Source organism: Quercus lobata, chromosome 3 (assembly GCF_001633185.2).
Source record: "Quercus lobata isolate SW786 chromosome 3, ValleyOak3.0 Primary Assembly, whole genome shotgun sequence".
Lineage (NCBI taxonomy): Eukaryota > Viridiplantae > Streptophyta > Magnoliopsida > Fagales > Fagaceae > Quercus > Quercus lobata.
The window spans coordinates 66,054,620-66,077,552 of NC_044906.1; the positions used below are offsets into that span (position 1 = coordinate 66,054,620).

The 22,933-nt window shown below is 34.9% G+C and overlaps 1 protein-coding gene, 1 long non-coding RNA gene and 1 pseudogene across 2 annotated transcripts; 2 read left to right on the plus strand and 1 right to left on the minus strand.

Annotated features, from left to right (window-relative positions):
- The first annotated feature begins 507 nt into the window (after positions 1-507).
- On the plus strand, positions 508-17,541 carry LOC115982920 (annotated as a pseudogene).
- On the plus strand, positions 15,315-17,541 carry LOC115982921 (protein NRT1/ PTR FAMILY 2.13-like). Its single transcript, XM_031105679.1, has 2 exons — positions 15,315-15,904; positions 16,857-17,541. Exons 1-2 carry the CDS (start codon positions 15,336-15,338, stop codon positions 17,050-17,052), a joined length of 765 nt encoding a protein of 254 aa, XP_030961539.1. The 5' UTR covers positions 15,315-15,335; the 3' UTR covers positions 17,053-17,541.
- On the minus strand, positions 17,234-18,187 carry LOC115982922. Its single transcript, XR_004089782.1, has 2 exons — positions 17,346-18,187; positions 17,234-17,310 (listed from the first exon to the last, which is right to left on the minus strand). It is a non-coding gene; the product is annotated as an uncharacterized LOC115982922 (long non-coding RNA).
- Positions 18,188-22,933: the final 4,746 nt, after the last annotated feature.

A 22,933-nucleotide genomic window follows, 5' to 3' on the forward strand; every position in this document is an offset into this window, starting at 1 on the left:
TTTTGGTATTGATTAATTCCGACCTATCGTTTTGAAATTATCGCTAATATATATAGATAGATAAACACAAATACATTTTTAACATCTATATTTAATTATCGTCAATGAAACAATAAGAATAAAATCAAAACAACATAATTTTTGTTTTTATTTATTTTTAGAATCAAAATTGAAATTTGACCAAAATGGCTTATCGAGGATTGGCAAAAATAACTTGAAATGGATCAGGATTTAACCTAAAGTGGAACGATGCAATTTTTCCTCTCAATTTATTTACCAATATGGAATGCTAAGATCGTAATTTTTGCTATAATTTGCTTATATAGTAAGCAGTGAATAATAGAATAAAAGTAATGGACTCATAACTTAACCATTCATAACTTGTCATATAAATATACGGTGAAAAAGATTCTGTTTCCAGCATTACTTTTTTCCACTAGAAAGGAAGGAAAATCCACAGAAGTGGAACAATGGTCTCAAGTCTCAATTGGCTCAATCCAGGTAGAGGCACACTTTCTATTTTTCATTTAAAAACAAATAAATTTGGACTTTTCCCACGCACGAAAGCCATGGCTCGAACATCGAAGTCCAACCCTGATATAAAAAGGCCCCCGAATCATTTCAACGGACAGAAGAAGTACTACTACCTGCAAAACAATTGCAGTGACAGTCCCTCACTCCACTCTTTCGACTCTCACACTCGCTCATCACATAGGGTTTCCCGTTTTCTGAAAATTCTTCAACAAGGTTCGAGTAGAACCACTTTCTCATGGATTCGTCTTCAGCTTCGTCTCTGCAACTAGCCATGGCGGCCTTGGTGGGAGCCTCCCTCATGGCCATCTCCGCCTTCTACTTCCACAAGCGCAGCGTCGACCAGGTCCTCAACCGCCTCATCGAGATCCGCCGTAACCGCCCTCTCAATTCCGTTAACAACCACGAAGACGAAGAAGAAGAAGGCAAAGAAGCAGAGGAGGAGATAGACGGCGACGGAGGCTCCGGTTCCGACGAGGAAATGGTGATCGATCGGAAAATGTGGTCCCGGGACATTTCGAAGTCGCTCGACGAGAACTCGCTTCGCGGCTATAGAATCTCGTCGTCGCTGCCCAATGTGGCTCCCGGAAACGATTTGTTGGATGAGAACCACAAGTTCGATCAGCCGATGAGAGCTCGAGCCAAAAGTTATGCTGCTACATCGCTCGATAAACTCAATTTGATCCCCTCGGGGCTTCCGCCTCTTCGATTTGATCAGAGAGATGGTATGAAACTATGAATTTTCTCCTTCAATTTTAAAATTAATTTGATTTTTCAGTGATATATTCTTTGCAAAATAGTTTGAGAAAATTCATTCTTATAGAAGAGAGATTAAGATAATGCTAACTGTCAAATTTGTAACTAGTAAGCAAGATTAGCTTGTCTAACTAGGAAAAAGAATGCAATATTTGTGCAATTAAGTTGAATCAATAGTTGCTTAGGGTGTAAATTAATATTCATTTTGAAGTCGATTAAAGACGTAACAGAGAATATGACATTGGATAGAATACAATTGCAGAAAAGATTACGTGTGGCCGACCCTGACTAGCTTGAAATTTTGGCTTAGTAACATTTTTAGAAGTAGTAAAAAGGGCACGTCAATTAAGGAAGTGACAGAAAGTATGAATTTGGACAAAATAGAATAAAGAAGAGGAATACATGTGGTTGACCCTGACTAATATGTTGAGTATCCATACCCGACCCCAAAAAATATGGGACTAAGGCTTTGTTGTTGTTTTTAACTACTACCCAAAAAATCTAAAAAATAATGAAAGAAGAGAAAACAAAAAGAAAAAGAAGCTGAATTCTAATTGCCGTGATTAATATAGTTCTAATGTTGCCAACATAAGCCCCTGATTGCTTGATCTTGATGTGTAAATGCTATTTGAATCCTAAAGAGCAGCACATTTTGTTATGCTTTGGCTGTTTGCAGGACTGGATCGGTTTGTTAATCATTCTGCAAAGTATACGAGGGTGGCATCTGTTGGTAGGCTAGTGACGCCAAGGTCCCCCGGTGGCAATGCTTTTGATGATGATGGGGATTCAGACGACGATGGAACCGAGCTTACAAATGGAGAAGACATGCTTTTTGACTATGGAAACATAGATTCTCCAATTGATTTCACAAATGCACAAGTATGTGTAGTTATATCAACTTATTCATATTTTAATACGCTTTAGCTTGAATTTTAAAAATGTTGTATTTAGTTTTAGAAAGTAAATCAGTCAGTTTACCAAAACTAGGTTATGTATGCTACTGAATTTATTAAAATTAGCACAATGGCCTTGAAAATAAACTTTAATCTTGTGTCTGTTTTGTTATTCATTACTATATGAGTAATGTCAATGTTGAGAAAAATACCAAACTGTATATATATATATAACAACAACAGCAGCCTTAGACTACTTTAAAACAGCCTTTAGACATATATTGCTAAGTTAATAAGCTTTATAGGTTTTGAGATAATATGGTAAGGCTCTTATAAAAAATAAAACAAAAGAAAAGATAATATGTTAAGGCTCAAGTATTTTTCCCCCCACTCTGTTTACAACAATAGGGGGGGGGGGGGTTTGGAATCGAACTTAGGTTCTCAACTGGGTAGTGTTATTGATCCACAAGGCACTTGGTTCCATAGTGTAGTTATATAATCTTTATTAATACCACTATGGTATCAACTGTGAGGATGTATTTATGATTAATTGAGAAACACTATGACCTTACTTGAACAGGATCTGTTCACTTATAGAAAATTTAAAAAAAAAAAAAAAGGATTAATTGAGGAACAAAATTCATTGGACCAACAGAAATGAGTGGCCAATCTTATGGGCGAAAAACGTCAACGGATTGTAGTAATATATAAGTTTCTCAGTTTTCTATGTCTTTATAGTCATTGTTTACATACAATCTGTGATAACCCAAAAAAAAAAAGAAAGAGTATCCAGAATAAATCTGTTTTGCCGTTGATGGATTTGCAGGATGTAAATTCAAACAATCAAAAAACTTGCAGCATTCAAAAAATAGATGAAGCTAGGAAGTGTATCCAAGATAAAATGTGTATGGCAACTGCAACTGAAGCAAAAGCTAGTGTAGATCTGCATGGTGATGGAAAGGTAGATACACCTTCAGTGCACATGGTGGGGAATGATCCTAATTTTGAAAACACCGTTTTAGCTCTAAGAGCAACACTCCATGGTATTTTTAAATTCCTTTTTCCACCTATTTTGTTGGAGATCTGTCTCTCTTATTGCCTCAAATTTTGTTGAAAATTGAATTTGTTGGCTATATTATTTGCAGACTTACCCATTGGTGGCATTCAAAAATCTACTTTTTTACTCTACTTAATTGCAATTATATGTAGAAGAAGAAATGTGTTTTTAATAGTTACAGAGAATAGGCTTATTCAACCTCTGTAAATGCATGGTTGTTTTAATATTATTATTTGAAGAAGGGACTAATTACATGATGCCTATTTCTCTATTTCTCTTGTAAGAACATGTGAGGTTGGAGTCAACAAGCAGAGAAGAGGAAGAAGTACAAAAAATGATTCGTGAATGTTTAGATTTGCGTAAAAATTATGTCTATAGGGAACTGGTTGCTCCATGGAAGAAGGAAACTGAGGGGAAATCGAGTGCATCCAATATGAACAGTGATCCCTTTCACTTTGAACCTGTTGAAGCAACAGCTGTGAGTCATTTTTTGCTTGTTCATGGTGTGAAATTTTTAAAGATTTTTTCCCTGATACGTATGAAAGCTATGTGAATGTTTACATTCAAGTACAGTCATTCATTTGTTTGTTGCTTTCTGATTTTCCAAGCAGCACCGTTTCAAAATGGTAGATGGAGTTGTACATGTTTATGCAAGTGAAAATGGTAAGCATTGCAAAGTAATTCATTGTTCAGTAAAATAAACATTCTTTGTCAAATACTTAATTAAATGTATTTTTGTGTTAGCATTTAGTTTTTGGATTATAAGAATATTAAAGCTCCCTCTCTCTATTATAACACAGATACTATGGATCTTTCCCTGTTGCAAGTTCAACAAGATTTTTCACTGATCTGCATCAACTCCTAAAAATAACATCTCTTGGAAATGTTCGCTCTTCATGCCATCATAGACTACGATTTCTTGAGGAGGTAGCATCCTGCAATCCCTGTTTTGAACTTCTATTTTGTGTTCTTCATTTTAGCCAATGTATATCACTTATACCTGAACATCATACAGAAATTCCGCCTTCATCTATTAGTAAATGGAGATAGTGAGTTTCTGCTTCAAAAGAGTGCGCCACACCGTGATTTTTACAATGTCAGAAAGGTTGATACACATGTGCATCATTCTGCATGCATGAACCAGAAACATCTCCTACGCTTCATCAAGTCAAAGCTAGGAAAAGAACCTGATGAGGTTGAAACTGTTTTTTTTCGCCCCTCCAAACTGTTTGTTTAGTGAATTAGGTCTATCTTTAGTTTCAATCAACATTGGTTGTGTCCACTATGGGCAGTGCTGGTTTAATATGTCTTACAAACTTTCTCTCCCTTTTCAATTTATTTTTGTTGATGCTTCTTAATTACACTATAACTACATCGGACAGGTTGTCATATTCAGAGATGGAAAGTATATGACCCTTAAGGAAGTTTTTGAGAGCTTGGACTTGTCAGGGTATGCATTATTATAGTTATCTTGATTTTTGCTAGAAGAATTCTCTCTCTCCCTCTCTGTGTGTGTGTTTTTGCATGTGTGTCCTTGTTTATCTAAACTGAAGGCAATTGCAATGCAGGCATGATCTTAATGTTGATTTGCTGGATGTCCATGCTGATAAAAGCACATTCCATCGATTTGACAAATTCAACCTTAATTATAATCCTTGTGGACAGAGCAGACTCCGAGAGATATTCTTAAAGCAGGACAATCTTATCCAAGGTTTGGTTCACAATAACAGTTTTAAAACTACTTGTTGCCTGCATAATCTTTGATGATTGCAATTTGGAATAAGAGTCAATTGCATTTGGAGAAACATTTGGAATTAGAACCAGCCTTTTGTTTTGTTCATTTTTTCTGTTCCTTTGTAATTGATTTATCTTTTTTATTATAAGTTCCTATTTGGAAAATACAAACATGAATACATCATTTAGAACTCTAGATTTTCTTATGCCAGAATCTAACAGATACATTTACGACAATCGGATGTGTCATGTGTGCCTAATCTGGTTTTACAATATTACTAGGTTAGTTAATTCAAATTGGTGAGGCATTTTGAAACTGAAAATATGATTTGTAAGGAAATGGAATTAACGTATTTTAGCATTATTGACTAGTGTAAGAAATGAAATAAGTTTGAATAAGCATGCTTAGCAGAGTGTTGATCTTAATTACTTGGGTTATCTACATGAATATTTTCTTGCTATTGTACTTAAAACCATATGCTTTTAGGTCCTAATTATGCCTTCTCTAACTTCCTCTGGGTCCTTTCCCTTTTTGTTTTTTCATTTTAAATTTTATTTTGATGCTTACCTTTTGATTAATTTTGAATCAAATCACTCCAATATAGGGTGGGTAGGTACCTTGAGCCTAATTTTATATGCAGGGTGATGCTTTAAACTTGACATCTCATATTTTGCAAATTTGGATTCATTATGTATTGGTTTAATTCTTTTTCTCTTCTGTTTTACTTTATCTGTATTTATATTGAACTGATTGTTATTTTTTTTGTTTGGGTGAGTACTACAGGTCGGTTTTTGGCAGAAGTAACCAAGCAAGTTTTAGTTGATCTTGAAGCAAGCAAATACCAGGTTTATATCAATTATGATGTTAGAAGATATGAAATGTCAAATTTATTTCCGCCTTGTTCTCTCTCCTGTTTCATAGTATGCTCATGTTCATTATTGTTGGGTGCGTTGTCGATTTTTCTGGATAATCCTGCAGCTGCAGATATCTCAGCTTACCTAGTAATAACTTTTTACTGATTAAGTCTTTGAAAATACATTAGAGCAACTTGCAGGAAGGGATATACATAATTTTTGCACCATCATATTCTGCTGCACTTAAATTTAAGCCAAATAGTCAGACTCTTATAGTTTCATGTACTTATATAGAGAGATTTTTTGTTCTTTTTAAAAAAAAATTACATTGGAGTCTCTTAAAGCTTGCTGAACTCCTTGAATTTTGGCTACTATATCTGTACTTGCTGGGCAACTAGGTACAAAAGCCAAGATTTGATTGCAGATAGTTGCCATTTGTTTTGTAAACTTTTTAAATTTAAGAATTCTTTTGCTCTCATCTGCTTAATTCCTTCTTATCATAATGGCAAGTGTTACACTTGCAATTAGTTTGGAAGTGAGTACCCCCCCTCCCCCACCAAAAAAGGAGTAAACTTGGCAGTATGCTTTGTTTGTAACTAAGGGGTTGATATGGAACACAGCATAAAATTTCAATAAAATAAATGATATGGAGAAAATTTTGGAACGTGAATAATCCAAAATGTGGACCATATCCTCTATCAGTGGGACATATGACTGCTGCATATATAAAATTGATTCCTTGTATGGAAAAATTTCTGTTGTGTAATTTCATTGATATTGGTTTTCGTTTTGGGCCTTTTGGCTCACATATCTTAATCTTATCAGTTGTCTCCTAAGTATAACTCAATAGTAACACCAATTAGACTGTTGTTTGTCTCAAAAAGTTGGTCACTTTGAATTCTAAAGAACATATGTCATTCTGTCATTTTCAGATGGCTGAGTACAGGATTTCCATTTGTGGAAGGAAACAAAGTGAATGGGACCAGCTGGCGAGTTGGTTTGTTAATAATGCTATCTATAGTGAGACAGCTGTATGGTTAATTCAGGTAATCTATGTTTTCAGCCTTTCCTTCTGATAACTGCTTAGTATGTATGGCTAATTGTCTGTTCACTGTGCTGGTTCTTGTAAAATGATTTGTTCCACATTGCTGGTACCTCATGCTCATTATAATATTGTTTATAATCAACTTACTTTGTATGTTTATATGTGTCATGCTTCTGTCTGTTATGGCATTATGGCGCAATTAATTGTTTATTTACTATTTATCACCTATTCAAATATGATTTTGAACAGGAGGTATATTGGACCAAATGGAATGAGGATAACAGAGGGGTGTGTGTGTGTGTGTGTGCGTGAGAGAGAGAGATTTAGTGTAACTTTCTTTAGTTTTGCATTCAGATATAGACATGGTCTTAATGGAATCCATTAGTATGGAACATTTTCTTTTCCATGTGAAATTCCTAGTATATGAAAGAGTAAAAAAGTGCTATTGTTATTGTGGTTCACTCGGTGGCAAAAAGATCATGTGGAAAAGTAGCATCAGGCCATTTGATGTTACTCCAAATTAAAACCCGTGGTAATTAATAAACCCCATTCTGCATGGGGCATTATTCTAACATTGTAACATTTAATTAGTATGGAGCATTTTCTTTTCCATGTGAAATCCCTAGTATATGAAAGTGTAAAAAAGTACCATTGTTGTTGTGGTTCGCTCGGTGGCAAAAAGATCATGTGGAAAAGTAACATCAGGCCATTTGATGTTACTTCAAATTAAACTCGTGGTAATTAATAAACCTCATTCTGCGTGGGACATTATTCTAACATTGTAACATGTAATCATACTCCACATTTAGACTGTGGATAATTATTTTAATGTTAGTGTTGGTATTTGGAGCCTTATGGAATGAGATATATCAAAGATTTAGACAGCAATATGGCCTCTATTCTGAGTAGAAAAAAATCATTTTGAGTAGTCAATTTGGACCACCCTATTGCTTGTGATATTATGTATGAGAATTTATTAGAATCTGTACAAAATATGTTTGTCCTGCACCTGTACAATCTTGAGCCTAATGATAATTTGTTTATTTTGTGATACATAAGAGATTGTGTTGGATACTTATTCTAACTGGTAATAAAAATGACATAATTTTGCATCAATGGTTCAAATCTATTTGGAGCATCACTTCTCTTAAAAACCTTTGCATGTTATCTTTACTGATGTATTATTAATTGCTACGTTCTCCTCAAAATTTCAGTGAGCTTTATAGTTCTATGTCCTTTTCATTAACTTCTTCCCCCCCCCCCCCCCCCAAAAAAAAAAAAAAAATCAACTGCATGTTATCTTTACCAATGTATTATTAATTGCTACTTTCTCCTTAAATTTTCGGTGAGTTGTATTTCTCTTTTTCATTAACATTTTTTCCCCAATATTTATATCAACTTTAATGTGCAGCTACCGCGGCTATATAATGTGTACAAGAAATTGGGAATTGTTACCTCTTTTCAGAATATTTTAGATAACGTTTTTATTCCACTATTTGAAGTCACAGTGGATCCAAATTCTCATCCTCAATTACATTTGTTCCTGATGCAGGTTAGTTGAATATATCATATTTTTGTATATCCCCTTTTTATTTGACAATTTTATAATCATTCTACTTCTTGTTGATTCATATGGAGTTACACTAACTCAGCCAAAAAAAAAGAAAAAAGATGGAGTTTCACTATATTCCTCATTCTTTCTTTTTGTTTCTTTTTCCATTTGTCTTTTGATAGTACTACTAGTGTTGTAGCTTCATAAAAAAATTGTTATTATAGATCTGTTTATTGCGTTTTACATTTTTTAAATAATTTTACATCTGAGATTTTACATCAACATAGCATTGTTTTTTCAGTTAAAAAAAGAAAAGATATATTGGCTTACAGTTACAATTATTGCTGCCATCCAATGTGATTATTTTTTGACTAATGCTGCATGATGCAACTGCCAGTTTGTCTTTCTATTTGACTGAAGTGGCTCCTCACCATGCTCTTTGAAGAAGGATAGGGCCATAATTGTGGGATTGAGATCAGATGTGCCAGTTGCCGTCCCATGTCAGTTGGGAAGGTGTTATTAGCTTCACAAGTCTTAAACCATAACTTTTTCATGGTTACTTATGTCAAACACTTTTTTATTTAATTATCAAGAGTGATAAACCATTGCAAGGTGTGTGTTGAACTTCATATTGCAAACCTCTAAAGAACTGTTGACATATTCAGCAATTCCAAAATGGTATGTGTTGACTATTTTTTGATATTGTTGGCCATATCAGCTGACCCATGTGTTGAAGTCGATGATACCATAACTACTCAACGGAGCCTTGGTTCCATTACTTGGGGTCAGCCACAAATCCTTTCTCCATATGCCTAAGCCTGAATCATACACTTGGCAATCATTTCTTCTGTCATTACCCACCCTTCATTTTTCTGCATTTTTTATTGTCCCTTTCTCTTTAAGTTGAATTAAAGCACTTGTTTAAATTGTTTACTTATAGGTCCTACAAATAGGTCCTTGTGTTGAAGGCCAAACCATAGATAATTGTTCCTCGTTTTGTCTGTGTGTGCGCCTCCTTAGCCTTGGGAACGCATTTATTTATTAGGGTCTATTTGGATACCGCTTATTGTTGAAAACTAAAAACATTGTAGCAAAATAATTTTTAAATGTATGAATAGTATCGTAGGATCCAGTTTTAAAGTTAAATTTGCATTTTTTCCAAGTTGTGGGTCCTATGAACAATGCCCATGGACCCACAGAAATGAAACGCATTTGCGCTATCCAAACTCACACTTAATCTACTTTAACCTCTTTGTTTCTGTTGTATTGGATTGTTACCAATTACGAGACCATGGATGAAAATAAGCATTTCCTATTTTTTATGATTACATACCCTTCATACCATCCAACTTTTTCTTGACATTTCTTTTTACTCTAGGGGCATAATAAGATTAGTTGATTTTCAATTCAGGGGGTGGGTTTCGATCTTGTAGATGATGAAAGTAAACCAGAACGGCGTCCTACTAAGCATATGCCTACACCGGCCGAATGGACCAATGAGTTCAATCCTGCATATTCCTACTATGCTTATTACTGCTATGCTTATTACTGCTATGCAAACTTGTATACTCTCAACAAGGTATTCTTCTATTTTATCTTCTTAGCAAACTACACCTTGTCCTCTTACATTCTACAAATTCTCACCCTTCTTTTACTATATTGCATTATTTTACCCTACCTAAGAAAAAAAAATCGGTAGAAATTTATATCACGCTCTTGTCTTCTTCTTTTTTCAGCTTCGTGAATAAAAAGGAATGCCAACAATAAAACTTCGGCCCCACTGTGGAGAGGTTTTTGTCTTCTACTGTTGTTTATGTTTTTATTCTTTTACGTTTACTAAGATGCTTATGATTTTTGGAACCTTTGCAGGCGGGTGATGTTGACCATTTGGCTGCTGCTTTCCTTCTATGCCATAATATATCTCATGGGATTAATCTGCGAAAATCTCCAGTTTTGCAGTACTTGTATTACCTTGCACAGGTTCACCCACTTGTTTTTGCTTTCTGTCTTGTATTTGTTTATTTTCATTTTAGTTTTCCTTGCTAGCCAGTATGTCATAATCTGCTGTCCTAAAGTAATTCTCTTTTATCTTTTCAGATTGGTTTGGCCATGTCACCTTTGAGCAATAACTCCCTTTTCTTGGACTATCATCGCAACCCTTTTCCAATGTTCTTCCAGCGTGGCCTAAATGTCTCGCTCTCAAGTGATGACCCTTTGCAAATCCATTTAACAAAAGAAGCTCTTGTGGAAGAGTATAGTGTTGCAGCACAGGTTGGTTAACTACTATTTTCTATCATTGGTCATTGTCATTTATCTCTTATAGAATGAAATTTTGCAGGTCTGGAAGCTCAGTGCTTGTGACCTCTGCGAGATAGCTAGAAATTCTGTCTATCAGTCTGGATTTTCACATTCAGCAAAGGTGAGGGACTTGACAAACAACAATCTTTTGAGTTGGCCTATACAAATCTGAAGAAAAAAAAATCATGCACAAACTGAAATTAATTTGTGAATCTGAAACTTTATGTTTCAGGAAAGTGTCCATAAGTCCAACATGTCTACTTTTTACCTATTAGAAAGACCTATTAGAAAGTTGAATATTTTGAACGCTTGGAAAATCATACGCATAATGATTGTGCTTTATGCTACAACGCAAGCAAAACGAAATATGCTATATTAGTTAGGGTCCATTTGGGATAACTTATTTTCATTTGCTTATATTTTGGCTTAAAAAATAAGCTGGGTAAAAGTACAGCTGAATCTAGCAAAAGTTAGTATTTAAAAAGTTGTGCATAAGCTAGTGGAACAGATAATTCTTGACCTTCAAGTCTTTCAGCTTCTGGTCTGCAATTGATTTTCGTTGTGCTTCAATAAGCTCTACTCCTTTTGCTGCAGCAGGGATTCCAGTCTCTACCAAACTCCAATACTCCTTTGAATGAACAAAATTTTCCATAAGCATGGACCAATGATCATAATGGTCATCAAACTTAGGAATTGCAGGTTGAACGAAATTATTTTCAGCTGCCATACTTCGATTCTCTCTCTTCTCACTCTTTCTCTTCTTAAGAAACTGCTGTTTCTTTTCTCTCACAACCAGGCCCCGTGATGGAGCTCTGATACCAGATTGATAAGCACAAAGCAATTCAGAAAAATATCTGAAAGAAATGTTATTATATTCAAAATAAGTTGTTGGCTTATATAAGCCTTACAAAGAGATAAAATCGGAAACAAATAACCCACGTTAAACAACCCACTTGGTAAATGGCTAATATCGTGGTAAATGGCTAAAGAAATCCTACATGTCCTAAGAAATAGGATTTATTATGAACTTTTGACAACTTCAACTATACCTCTAACAACCCCAACAATATAAGTGTATGCAATAAAACTTGTAAAGTGTGAATCTGAACTTTTCATACTTTTCCATGATTTTGGAAAATGCTATAAGATTCATAAAACTAGTCCATCCATTTGCAAAATGAATAAGCAAAAAATAATGAAATGACATAAAAAGCAAGACCTTGTCTTATTGCAGACACCAACTTACGATTTATCACCTGTAGTGCTTCAGCAGATCAAGCTTGTGGTAAAACTCAATGAACACATGTCTAAGTTGTTTTTTAAATCAGCTCCTCTCTAATAAAACTCAAATCCTCTTCTTTGGAATCCTTGGAAACACCTTTTACGATTTATCACCTGTAGTCCTTGTTTTACTTTCTCTATATGTGATCACTACCCCAATTGGTGGAGCTGACTCAATTGACTTCTGGACCAGCAGTATACTCTTCTTGAAGATCATCATTCTTATCTACTTCAGGTGTCAAACCCAAATAAACCCTTCCTGTATATTCAGAAAACAAACATATATATTCAATAGATACTACTAGCATATGCTTATATTTGTAAGGGAAAAGTTAACAAATGCCCTAAGGACATTAATTTAAGAAATATTTTTAGAAGTTTTTTATGGGAAAAGAAAAAAAAACTGATTTATTTGACATTTTTTTATATTTCCTTGGTATTAAAACTTTTCTAAAATGACCAATTAACAAATGCCTTAATGGCATCCGTTAACTGGACTCTATTTGTAAAAAAAATTATCCATGTCTTTGAACAGTAAGAGCATCCACAACAGTGATACTAAAAAGTTATTTTTAGCACCATTATACACAAAAAATGCACTACAATAGTGGTGCTATAGGTAAATATTTTACCTAACTTGCTATAGTGCACAGTTATATATGGACGTGCACTGTAATTGAAAGCTAAAAAAAAAAATTTAATTTTGCACCCTTGCTTGGTGCCTTCATCTCTGATTCCTATGTGGGCTGCTTCAGGACTATTGCTTTTGGATCCTTCTCATTATTTTTATTATGTCCCCCCTCTTTTTTAAATTATCTCCTGCAACAGGTATGCCAAAGCTCATAAGCATGAGCATAAACTATTCAGCCGGCCAGGGGTAATGTCTTTGAATTATCCCACAATAGATTTTAGCGATTAAGTTCTAAGTTTTACTAGTAGGTTTTACTGGTTAAGGGTGAGTATAAACATGGTTTAGAAAGGTTTTATACCAAAGTTATAATAAGTTAAGTCCAAGTTTTACCGATTGGAGACCAGTATAAACATAATTCATTAAAAAGGCTTCATATTAAAGTTATAACAAATTTTATTGGCTAAAGGCGAAGTTTTACCAGTTAAAGACAAATATAAACATAATTTATTAAAAAGGTTTATACTAAAGTTATAATAAGTTTTATTGGTTAAAGGCGAGTACAAATAGAATTCATTAAAAATGTTGTATATCAAAAAGTTATAATAATATAGTCACTTACATAATAATATCAATCGTTAATTTAAGTCATAATAAGGTCAATTTAGGGTCCGTTTGGATAGAACTTATTTTGTTGAAATTGAAAACTAAAAACATTGTAACAAAATAATTTTTAAATGTGTAAATAGTACCGTGGGACCCATTTTTAATGAAAAAGTAGCTGAAAATTGAAGTTTGTGGGACCTGTGAATAGTGCACGGGTATATTGTTCACAGGAGAATAGTCAAAAGTTGCAGCTACTGTTTATGAACAGTGCATGAATAGTAACCGTAACTACTCAAGTCCCATTGAAATGCGGCTTGAAAAAAAAAAAAAAAAATTGAGTAAAACGCAAACGCAAAACTCAAAACGTGTATCCAAATCCAGTCTTAGTATCTTTATTATAAGTTTCAATTTTCTTTTTTTCACTTTTTTTTTTAAGTAAGTTTAAAAATCTTAATACCTAAACTCCACCTCAATCTCACCCCTCGAAGCTCGAATTAGAGAGCCCATGAAACCCCCCCAAAGTCCTCATGGCAAGAGGAAGTACAACTTTGTGGCCAAAATCGGCAGTGACTCCTCTCACTCTCTCATTTACGGGTGTTAATTGGGTAAATGCTAAATGTCCAAATCATCATGATTGATGTAGAAGAAATAAATTTAATTTGTTTAGGTGTCAAATACTTCAAGGTTTACGATAGTTATCTACACGTGTGGTATTTAACGCAGTGGATGTAACCATAATACATATTTTTCATTTTTGTTTTGGTTGATAGTGAAACCTCAAGAGTTGGCTCTGTCACCCCTCTACCGCCACAATTCGATTTTGTTGTGCATGATATGGTATTCTATAAAGAAAAATTCTAGCACAAGCTGACCTTTTGCTTTCTCGTGGACCCAGTTGGATGGTTGATATCATTATGGTAGCTTCGCAAAATTAAACATAATTAATTGTTTGGTCAATTATATTTAATATGCATATGTGACTCATTAATAATTCATTATCCAGAATAGACTATAGAGTCCCTTCTAGGTGTGCCAATTTGGACTAGTTTAATAGTGAGTATTGTTTTTTTTTTTTTTGAATCAATAGCGAGTATTGTTAATTTGTTATTGTTGTTTTGGTTAAATAGAACTTTCTGGTGTTTTAATTCAATAGTCCTCTTGTCAAAAATAAAAAATAAAATTCATTAAAGTCCTCTATATATGATTTGAATACCCCTGCAACACTTAAAAATCTATAAAGAATTAATAATGATAGTACCAATTTAGTTTAGTTCTTCACTTCTTCAACTATATATGAGACACATCAACTACAAATTATTTTATTTTATTTTATTTTAAAAATGTGATTAATTAGATGGTGCTTTTTCTGAGGTAGATTTAAGTGGATGATGTCAAAAGGTATTTGATTAAGGGAAGGGCTTATGTCCAGTGGCAATTTCCACTGGATATGTCAGGATACGGACATGTGTTCAAGAGTGGACACGTGTCTGCAATCTAACGGGTCTAGCGGTAACTGCCACTGGACACAAGCCGCACCCTTTGATTATTAGGTTGTGTTAATTGGCACAGTAAGGTGTTCACTAACACCAAATTTTGTGTCGAAAATTTTGTCTTTATGTTAGTGTTTTGTTAGCTTTATACACTTTAGGGTCAATTTTATACATATTAGAGTTAGCTTTATACAATTTCTCTTATTTATTCATTTTTTATTATTAAATGGGCCCTATATTATTTTAATCTTAACAAGCACCACACCGGTGTTTGTTAACATTTTTCTTAAATATTTTACTAAAAAAAAAAAAAAGTATTAATTAGTCCCAACAATCTCTTAAAAATAGCCTGTACATCATTGAATGTGAACAAAAAAACTTCAGAGAATAGTAGTTGTTGAATAAAAACCGAGTAATTTCACATGCATTTATTTGTTGATGCACATATCCTATAGTGCCAATTAATTAAGTATATCATATGTCACTTTCATCATTAAAGTAATTTTACTTCAAATCTTCATACATAACTTTCTGTGAATTATTTTCATATAAAATATTATACTAACTTTTAACAATTTTGATCAACAGTAATTCACAATTCAACAGGGAATGCTGACTGTGACTTTGACGGCCTGGCTGCCAGAGCTTCATCCTCTACAATGCACCAAACAATTGCAAAAATTGGGTCAATGCATAGGTCCAACCAAAGCTCAACAGGGTATTCTAATAATGGGTCTTGGCTTTTTGTCCATAGGCTCAGGTGGGGTTAGGCCATGTAGCATTCCTTTTGGTGTGGACCAGTTTGATCCAACTTCTGATGAAGGAAGAAAAGGAATCAACAGCTTCTTCAATTGGTACTACACCACATTCACAGTGATCTTCTTGTTCACTCAAACTGTTGTGGTTTATATCCAAGACTCTGTTAGATGGGTCATTGGCTTTGGCATGCCAACCTTGTGCATGTTGTTCTCAATCATATTATTCTTCATTGGAACAAAGATTTGTGTGCATGTCAAAGCAGAAGGAAGCCCACTTTCTGGCATTTTTCAAGTTCTTTCTGGAGCTTATAAGAAGCGTGGGATTAAGCTTCCATTGGACAGTGAAGTAGGTCCAATCTTTTATGATCCTCCATTGAAGGGGATTGTATTGACAAAGCTTCCTCTCACCAACAATTATAGGTAATGCATCTCTATCACAAAAGATTTTTCTAACTTGTATATTTATTGATTGATGGTACAATGATCTTTGTGAATGCTTAAAAAACTCACTGATTATATTTCAAAAGCTGTGGGGTGGCTTGTTTTTCCATGTTTGATGTCATAATAATTGAGGACCCCTGAGTTTTGTTTGTTCTTGCGTCATGCCCCCACATCTATTGTGGATTATGAATTTATGATAGACCTTTTTTAATAAAAATTTTTTAAAAATGAATCAGTTACTAATTCATTATTATTATTATTATTATTTTTGGTCTAAGATTCGGTGAACTGAGTGGAGTTACTGTTACTTGCTTCTAGAACTAACTTAACGTATGGCTGGGTTTTAAAAATAGATTTTACACTTTTGTAATATAGTAAACTATTAATTTCCTTTAAAAAAAAAAAAAACTATTCATTGCTCCAAAACCTTATATTATTAGAAAATTACAAAATTAATCATTTTGACTATTGTTTTATCTCGATTCTCAAAAAAAAAAAAAAAAATTAACTCATATCATTGCATTAATACTAGGATAAACTACCACTTATCTTAAAAATTTAAATTATTAAAAAAATTATGAATTTAATAAATGGTGTTAATTGTCACCCAGCAAAATTTTTGTTATGTTTTGACATGTGTATAAACTAATGAAAGATTTACTATCTTGTGTAATAATTACATACAAGTATGAGATTTGATCATATGTAAATGAGATATTGTATGCAATTGTTAAATAAGATACTAGCTTGTGTATGGGTCGTATTTTAAGACTTAATGAATTAGGAATAAAAATTAAGCATTAGTGGAGAAAACTTGGTAAATAAGAATAGGACATCTATCATATATGTTAGTAAGTCCAATATTGAAGTTGTGCCATATGTAATTTGCTTGTTTATGTAATTAAATTCACTGATTGATTCATTTCCTTAGATTCTTAAACAAAGCTGCAATGGTATTAGAAGAGGATGAACTAAAGCCCGATGGAACTTGTGTGAATCCATGGAGGCTCTGCACCATCCAGCAGGTCAAAGTGGTTAAATGTTTGATTAGAATCATCCCAATTTGGTCTGCTGGAATCATTAGCCTCATTTCAATGACACAACAAGGAACATTCACTGTGTCATAAGCCCTCAAAATGGATCGTCACCTTGGACCACACTTCCAAATCCCAGCAGGCTCAACGGGAGTCATATCATTCATCACAATAGGGCTATGGCTTCCATTCTATGATCGATTCCGAGTACCAGCCCTTAGAAAAATCACAAAACATGAAGGTGGAATCACACTTCTCCAAAGAATTGGAATTGGGATTGTGTTTTCAATTCTATCAATGGTTGTAGCTGGATTGATTGAAAGGGTGAGAAGGGCCTCAGCTATGTTGCACCTGCAACCCCTAACCACAACCCTTAGGGGTTGCACCAATGTCAGTCATATGGCTAGCACCACAGCTTTATTTTGATGGGGTTTTGCAAGGCTTTCAATATCATTGGACAGATTGAATTCTTTAACAGGCAGTTTCCTGAGCACATGAGAAGCATTGGGAATTCACTTTTTTCTTGTTCCTTTGCTGGAGCTAGCTACCTGAGTAGTGTTTTGGTCACCATTGTTCATCATGCCACTAGAACAAAAAGCAGGCCTGATTGGTTGACCAATGATACTAACGTTGGAAGATTGGATTATTACTACTTCGTTATTGCAGGGATGGAAGTCCTAAATTTGATATATTTTGTATATTGTGCTAAAAATTATAGTTATAGGGGCAGTTTGCAAAAGGAAGATGAGCCTTATGTGGATCTGGAACTTAGTTCGATCAAAGCCTGAATGTGATCTCCTAAGTTTTATGTACGTAGCTTTATTACGAGTTTTCTTAATCTCTTTCAGTTGTAATCTAAGCTTGTAATTAGTACATAATTAATAAAGGTGAGAGTAATGTTGGTGGAGTGTTGCTCCGATGAGGGGTGATTGTGAAATTGAGAGAGGCTGTCAAGGGAGAGAGTCCAAGAAGATCATATTTAGGTTATAATCTAAACAATGTCGGAGCATGCAATTATCGTGTTCCCGGGACACTAAATAATTACTCCTAGTAGTCTCTATCCATTCTCATGAGAGAAGGAATTGTCATTTGAGCTAGAACTCATTGCCATAGTGTATTTACAAATACTTCCAAAATTTAGTTTGTGGATCACCGGATCATATTTAGGTTACTTTCCATGTCCTTATTTTTACTTTGTGTTTATTGAGAAAGCTATACTTTTTGTTGCTCTTGCTCATAAGGATTAATTAATTAATTTAAAGGGAAAAGTGTAGGCTCTAATCTTTTATGGCCTTTTTAGTTTTTACAACACTCTTAACTCTAGTCTATATATGTGAAACGTGAAGGTAACCATGATTTGGAGCAGTCCAGATTTTGTTTCTAAACTATATTATTAGAATCCCTAATTCTGTAAGGGAAGCAAAATGTAAATCATGGTTTGCCATCAACTAAATGTGTATGTATTCAGACAATTTTTCCATCTATTCTAAGTTTACAAATTCAGCTAACGAAAATGAAAATTGAAAAACTAACCTTTTTTTTTTTTTTTTTTGTATGGGTGCTGGATCTGGATGACATCTGTTTACATAGTTTGCTCTAATTTTATTTGTACGAATATTAAGGGTACTAGCTCGACTATGTCTATGACTATTTTGTGACCTGATTAGAAGATCATTCAAATTGACGAGGTATTAGTTATATGAGACATAGATGCCTTACTGAATGACCTTGAGGGGTTGATTTTTTTTTTTGATAGGTAATAAGGCCTTTATTGAGAAAAAAATGAGCATCATGTTCACGATGGTGAGCACTTTGAACAATAAAACAAATACAAAAAGATCAAGAGTTAAAGGAAATAGAAACTAAAAAAACAGATACAGCAGTACAGTTTGTACACCCCCAAACATGAGCCCAGAGAAACAGAGTACGAAAAAGTAAACATTTTAGATGTTCTTACTTCTCGCCTTGTCTTCAAAAATGCGGGCATTACCTTCTTTGCCAGACTAACCACATTAAACATGCTAGGACCATATTCCAAATGGTTGAAAGATGCTTTCCAAACCAGTTTCTCTAAATAATGAGAAAAGAGTTCACTGACCTTGGCATTACCCATTGCATCCCAAATACTGCAATAACTTCACACCATAAGGTTTGAGAGAACTTACAATGAAGAAGAAGGTGGTTCACTGATTCCCCATCGTAGCAATATAAACAACACCTATTAACCAGAGACTGACCTTTCTTTATGTTAAGATACTAGCTAGCTGTACCAGCACTGTATGATGTATTGTATTAGTATTGTATTAGCATTAGTAATGTAGGAGCTAGTTAATAAAGCAATTAGTTAGTTAGTGAGGTTGTTGAGTCAGTTAGGATAGGTGTGGCTGACAGGTGTTGTATATAAGCAACATGATTGAATAATAAAGGGCATGAAAGAAATTTCTCTTCTCTGAGCTTTCTTAATCTCTCTCTGGAGGCAATTACCCTCGAAGTAACATCCCACACTTCCAAGCATCAATTCTTTCCAAATTCATCCATTTACTTATTTTCTTTCCTTTCTTTGATTTTCTTATCAACCAAACACTTAACATTTGGTATCAAAGCCCTCTTTCCTACACCATGACTGAAACCCGCTCTTCATCCTACATCAATGAATCTATCTCTAATCTCAAAGTTACTACTGACCACCATGCCCATTCTTTGCAAGAAATTTCCCAACAATTGAATGCTCATACATAGTAGTTGAGCGCCATCAGTATTGCTCTGCAAAAGCTCACTGAGGCTGAAGAAAAGAGACAACAACAACCTATACCTCCTAAATCCCCATCTCGATCTCCCAATTCCCCAATGTCGCGAGCTGTTACTGTACCACTCCAAACCTCTCAAAGAGTGTGAAATTGGATTTTCCGCGATTCAGAGGGGAGGATCCAGCATCTTGGGTATACAAGGCCCACCAGTACTTTAATTTCTACCGGACCCCATTCAAAGAGAGGCTATTAATGGCTTCTTTCCACATGGATGGTGATGCTTTGGTGTGGTTCCAAGATTGTGATGAAACAGGGATGTTTGCCACTTGAGAGGGTTTTGTGGATTCGTTGTTGTTAAGATTTGGAAACTTAGCATATGAAGACCCAATGGAATCCCTTACACGATTGAGGCAGACTACTAGTGTTGTGGTTTATAAGGGACAATTTGAAACTTTATCAAATAGAATTAGGGGCTTGTCTGATAGCCATAAGTTGAGTTGTTTTCTTAGTGGTCTTAAAGATGAGGTGAGATTGCTTGTGAAAATGCTTAATCCAAAGAATCTAAATGAAGCCTTTGGGTTGGCAAAGATTCAGGAGGAGTACTTGATGAGCAGTAGGAAGTTTCAGAAGTCTTCTTCACTTGAGTCCTCCAAGCCTTCAATTCTTGGACCAAGACCTGATGTTAAGATGGACTCAAAGTTTAAGCTTCCACTATAGAGGTTATCTCCTGTACAAATGGAAGAGAGAAGGAAGAAAGACCTTTGCTTTAATTGTGATGAGAAGTTTCAGCCTGGGCATCATTGTAAGTCTGCTAAACTCTTTCTATTAGAAGGGCTTTATCCATTTCAAAGGACCAGTTCTAATGCAGAATTAGTAGAGCTTGATGCCTCTGATGTGACCCTGTCCCATGATTCTAACATGCACTTGTTACATTCTGGAGTTGATGAGTTTAAACCTAAAATGTCTGAAGTAGAAATTACTCTTTATGCTCTCTTAGGAAGCCCCTTCCCAGGTACAATGAGAATTAAGGGTAGAATTAATGGTCACTAGATTGTCATTTTAATTGACACTGGAAGCATTCATAATTTTTTAGATGCTGCCATACTCTTTAGATTACACCTGCCAGTTAATCCTATTGTCTCCTTTGAGGTTAAAGTACCTAATGGTGATACCATCATGACCAAGGGTGCTTGTTTAGATGTTAAGGTTGTCATGCAAGGTTACAATTTTGCAGTGGATTTGAATGTTTTACCACTTGGTGATTGTGAGTTGGTTCTTGGAACTCAGTGGCTTAGATCTTTGGGTCTGATTCAGTGGGACTTCTTAACTATGTCTATGCAATTTCAACATTTTGGTAAATCTGTCACATTGTTTGGCATGCACCCCACTAATTTAACTCTTTAAGAGAGTGATCATTTCTTTAAAAGACCTATCAGGAAGGGTATTTGTCTCCAAATTGTGTCATTGGGTTCTGGTACTACTCCACCTCAACAACAATATGATCCTCTAATTGAGAAACTATTGAATGAGTTTGCTTCAGTGTTTGATACACCATCTGGGTTGCCTCCTTGTAGAGGTCATGAACACCAAATTCTCTTAAAGAAAGGGACTGACCCAATATGTCAAAAGCCTTATAGATACTCCTATTTCCAAAAAACTAAGATTGAGAAGATAGTCACTAATTTGTTGGCAGTTGGTTCGATTAGGCCTAGCCAAAGCCCTTTCTCTTCTCCAGTTTTGTTGGTAAGGAAGGCAGATGGCTCTTGGAGGATGTGCATTGACTATAGAGCTTTGAACAAAGCTACAATTAAGGACAAGTTCCCTATACTAGTAGTTGATTAGTTATTGGATGAGCTAGCTGGTTCCACCATTTTTTCTAAACTTGATTTAAGATCTGGTTATCATCAGATTCGTATGAAGGAAGAGGATATTCCAAAGACTGCTTTTAGGACACATGATGGTCACTATGAATTTTTAGTCATGCCATTTGGTCTGACCAATTCCCCATCTACTTTCCAGTCCTTGATGAATGATGTTTTCAGGCCTTATTTGAGGAGATTTGAGCTAGTCTTCTTTGATGACATCTTGGTTTTCAATCCTACAATGGAACTTCATCTTTCTCATCTTCGGACTATATTGAAGCTATTGTTGCATCATCAATTGTATGCTAAGAGAAGCAAGTGTGTCTTTGGCTATACAGAGGTGGACTATCTTGGGCACATCATTTCAGGTCAGGGAGTTAATGCTAATCCCAAGAAGATTGCAGCAATGATGGCTTGGCCAATCCTTACTTCCATTAAGGCATTGAAGGGATTTTTGGGTTTGACTAGCTATTATAGGAAATTTATACAGAATTATGGTCATGTTGCTGCTCCCCTCACTGCCTTACTTAAAAATAATGCTTTTATTTGGTCTATCCATGCTAAGGAAGCCTTCAACTCAAGGCTGCTGTCAGTCAGCCACCTGTCTTGGCTCTACCTAATTTTAATCTTCCGTTCACCATTGAATGTGATGCATCAGGCTTTGGTTTATGGGCTGTTTTGATGCAAAACCACAGACCAATTGCTTATCATAGTCAACTTCTCAAGGGTAGAGCTTTATAGCTATCTACTTATAAGAAAGAGTTATTAGCATTGGTAACTATAGTGCATAAATGGAGGCCTTACCTTTTAGGCAGACCTTTCATTATAAAGATTGATCAACAGAGTCTAAAGTAAATTTTAGAGCAGAGAATTGCTACTCCTGCTTAGCAGAAGTGGCTGGTCAAGTTATTGGGTTACTTGTTTGTGGTGGCGTATAAACAGGGATGTGAAAACAAGGTAGCTGATGCCTTGTCTAGAAGGGAAGAATTTGTTTCTGAGGATTCAACTTCAGTTCATCCAGCTGGTCTTGCAGCTTTGTTTTTTATCTCATTTCCATGTCCTTCTTGGGTTAAGGAACTAAAAGCTAGCTATCAACATTCAGCTAAGGTACAGCAGTTGCTACATCAATTACAATCTTGTTTTTTAGGGTCCAAATTCTTTTCTTTGCATAATGGGTTGATTTTATATAAAGGCAGGGTCTATTTGGGTCCAACTTGCAGTCTAAAGCCTAAAATTCTTTACCAAGTTCATGACAGCTCTCTAGGAGGCCATTCTAGTTTCCTTAAATCCTTCCATAGACTGAAACAAGATTTCTTTTGGGTAGGGATGAAGTCTGACCTGAAGTAATACATTAGAGAGTGTGCA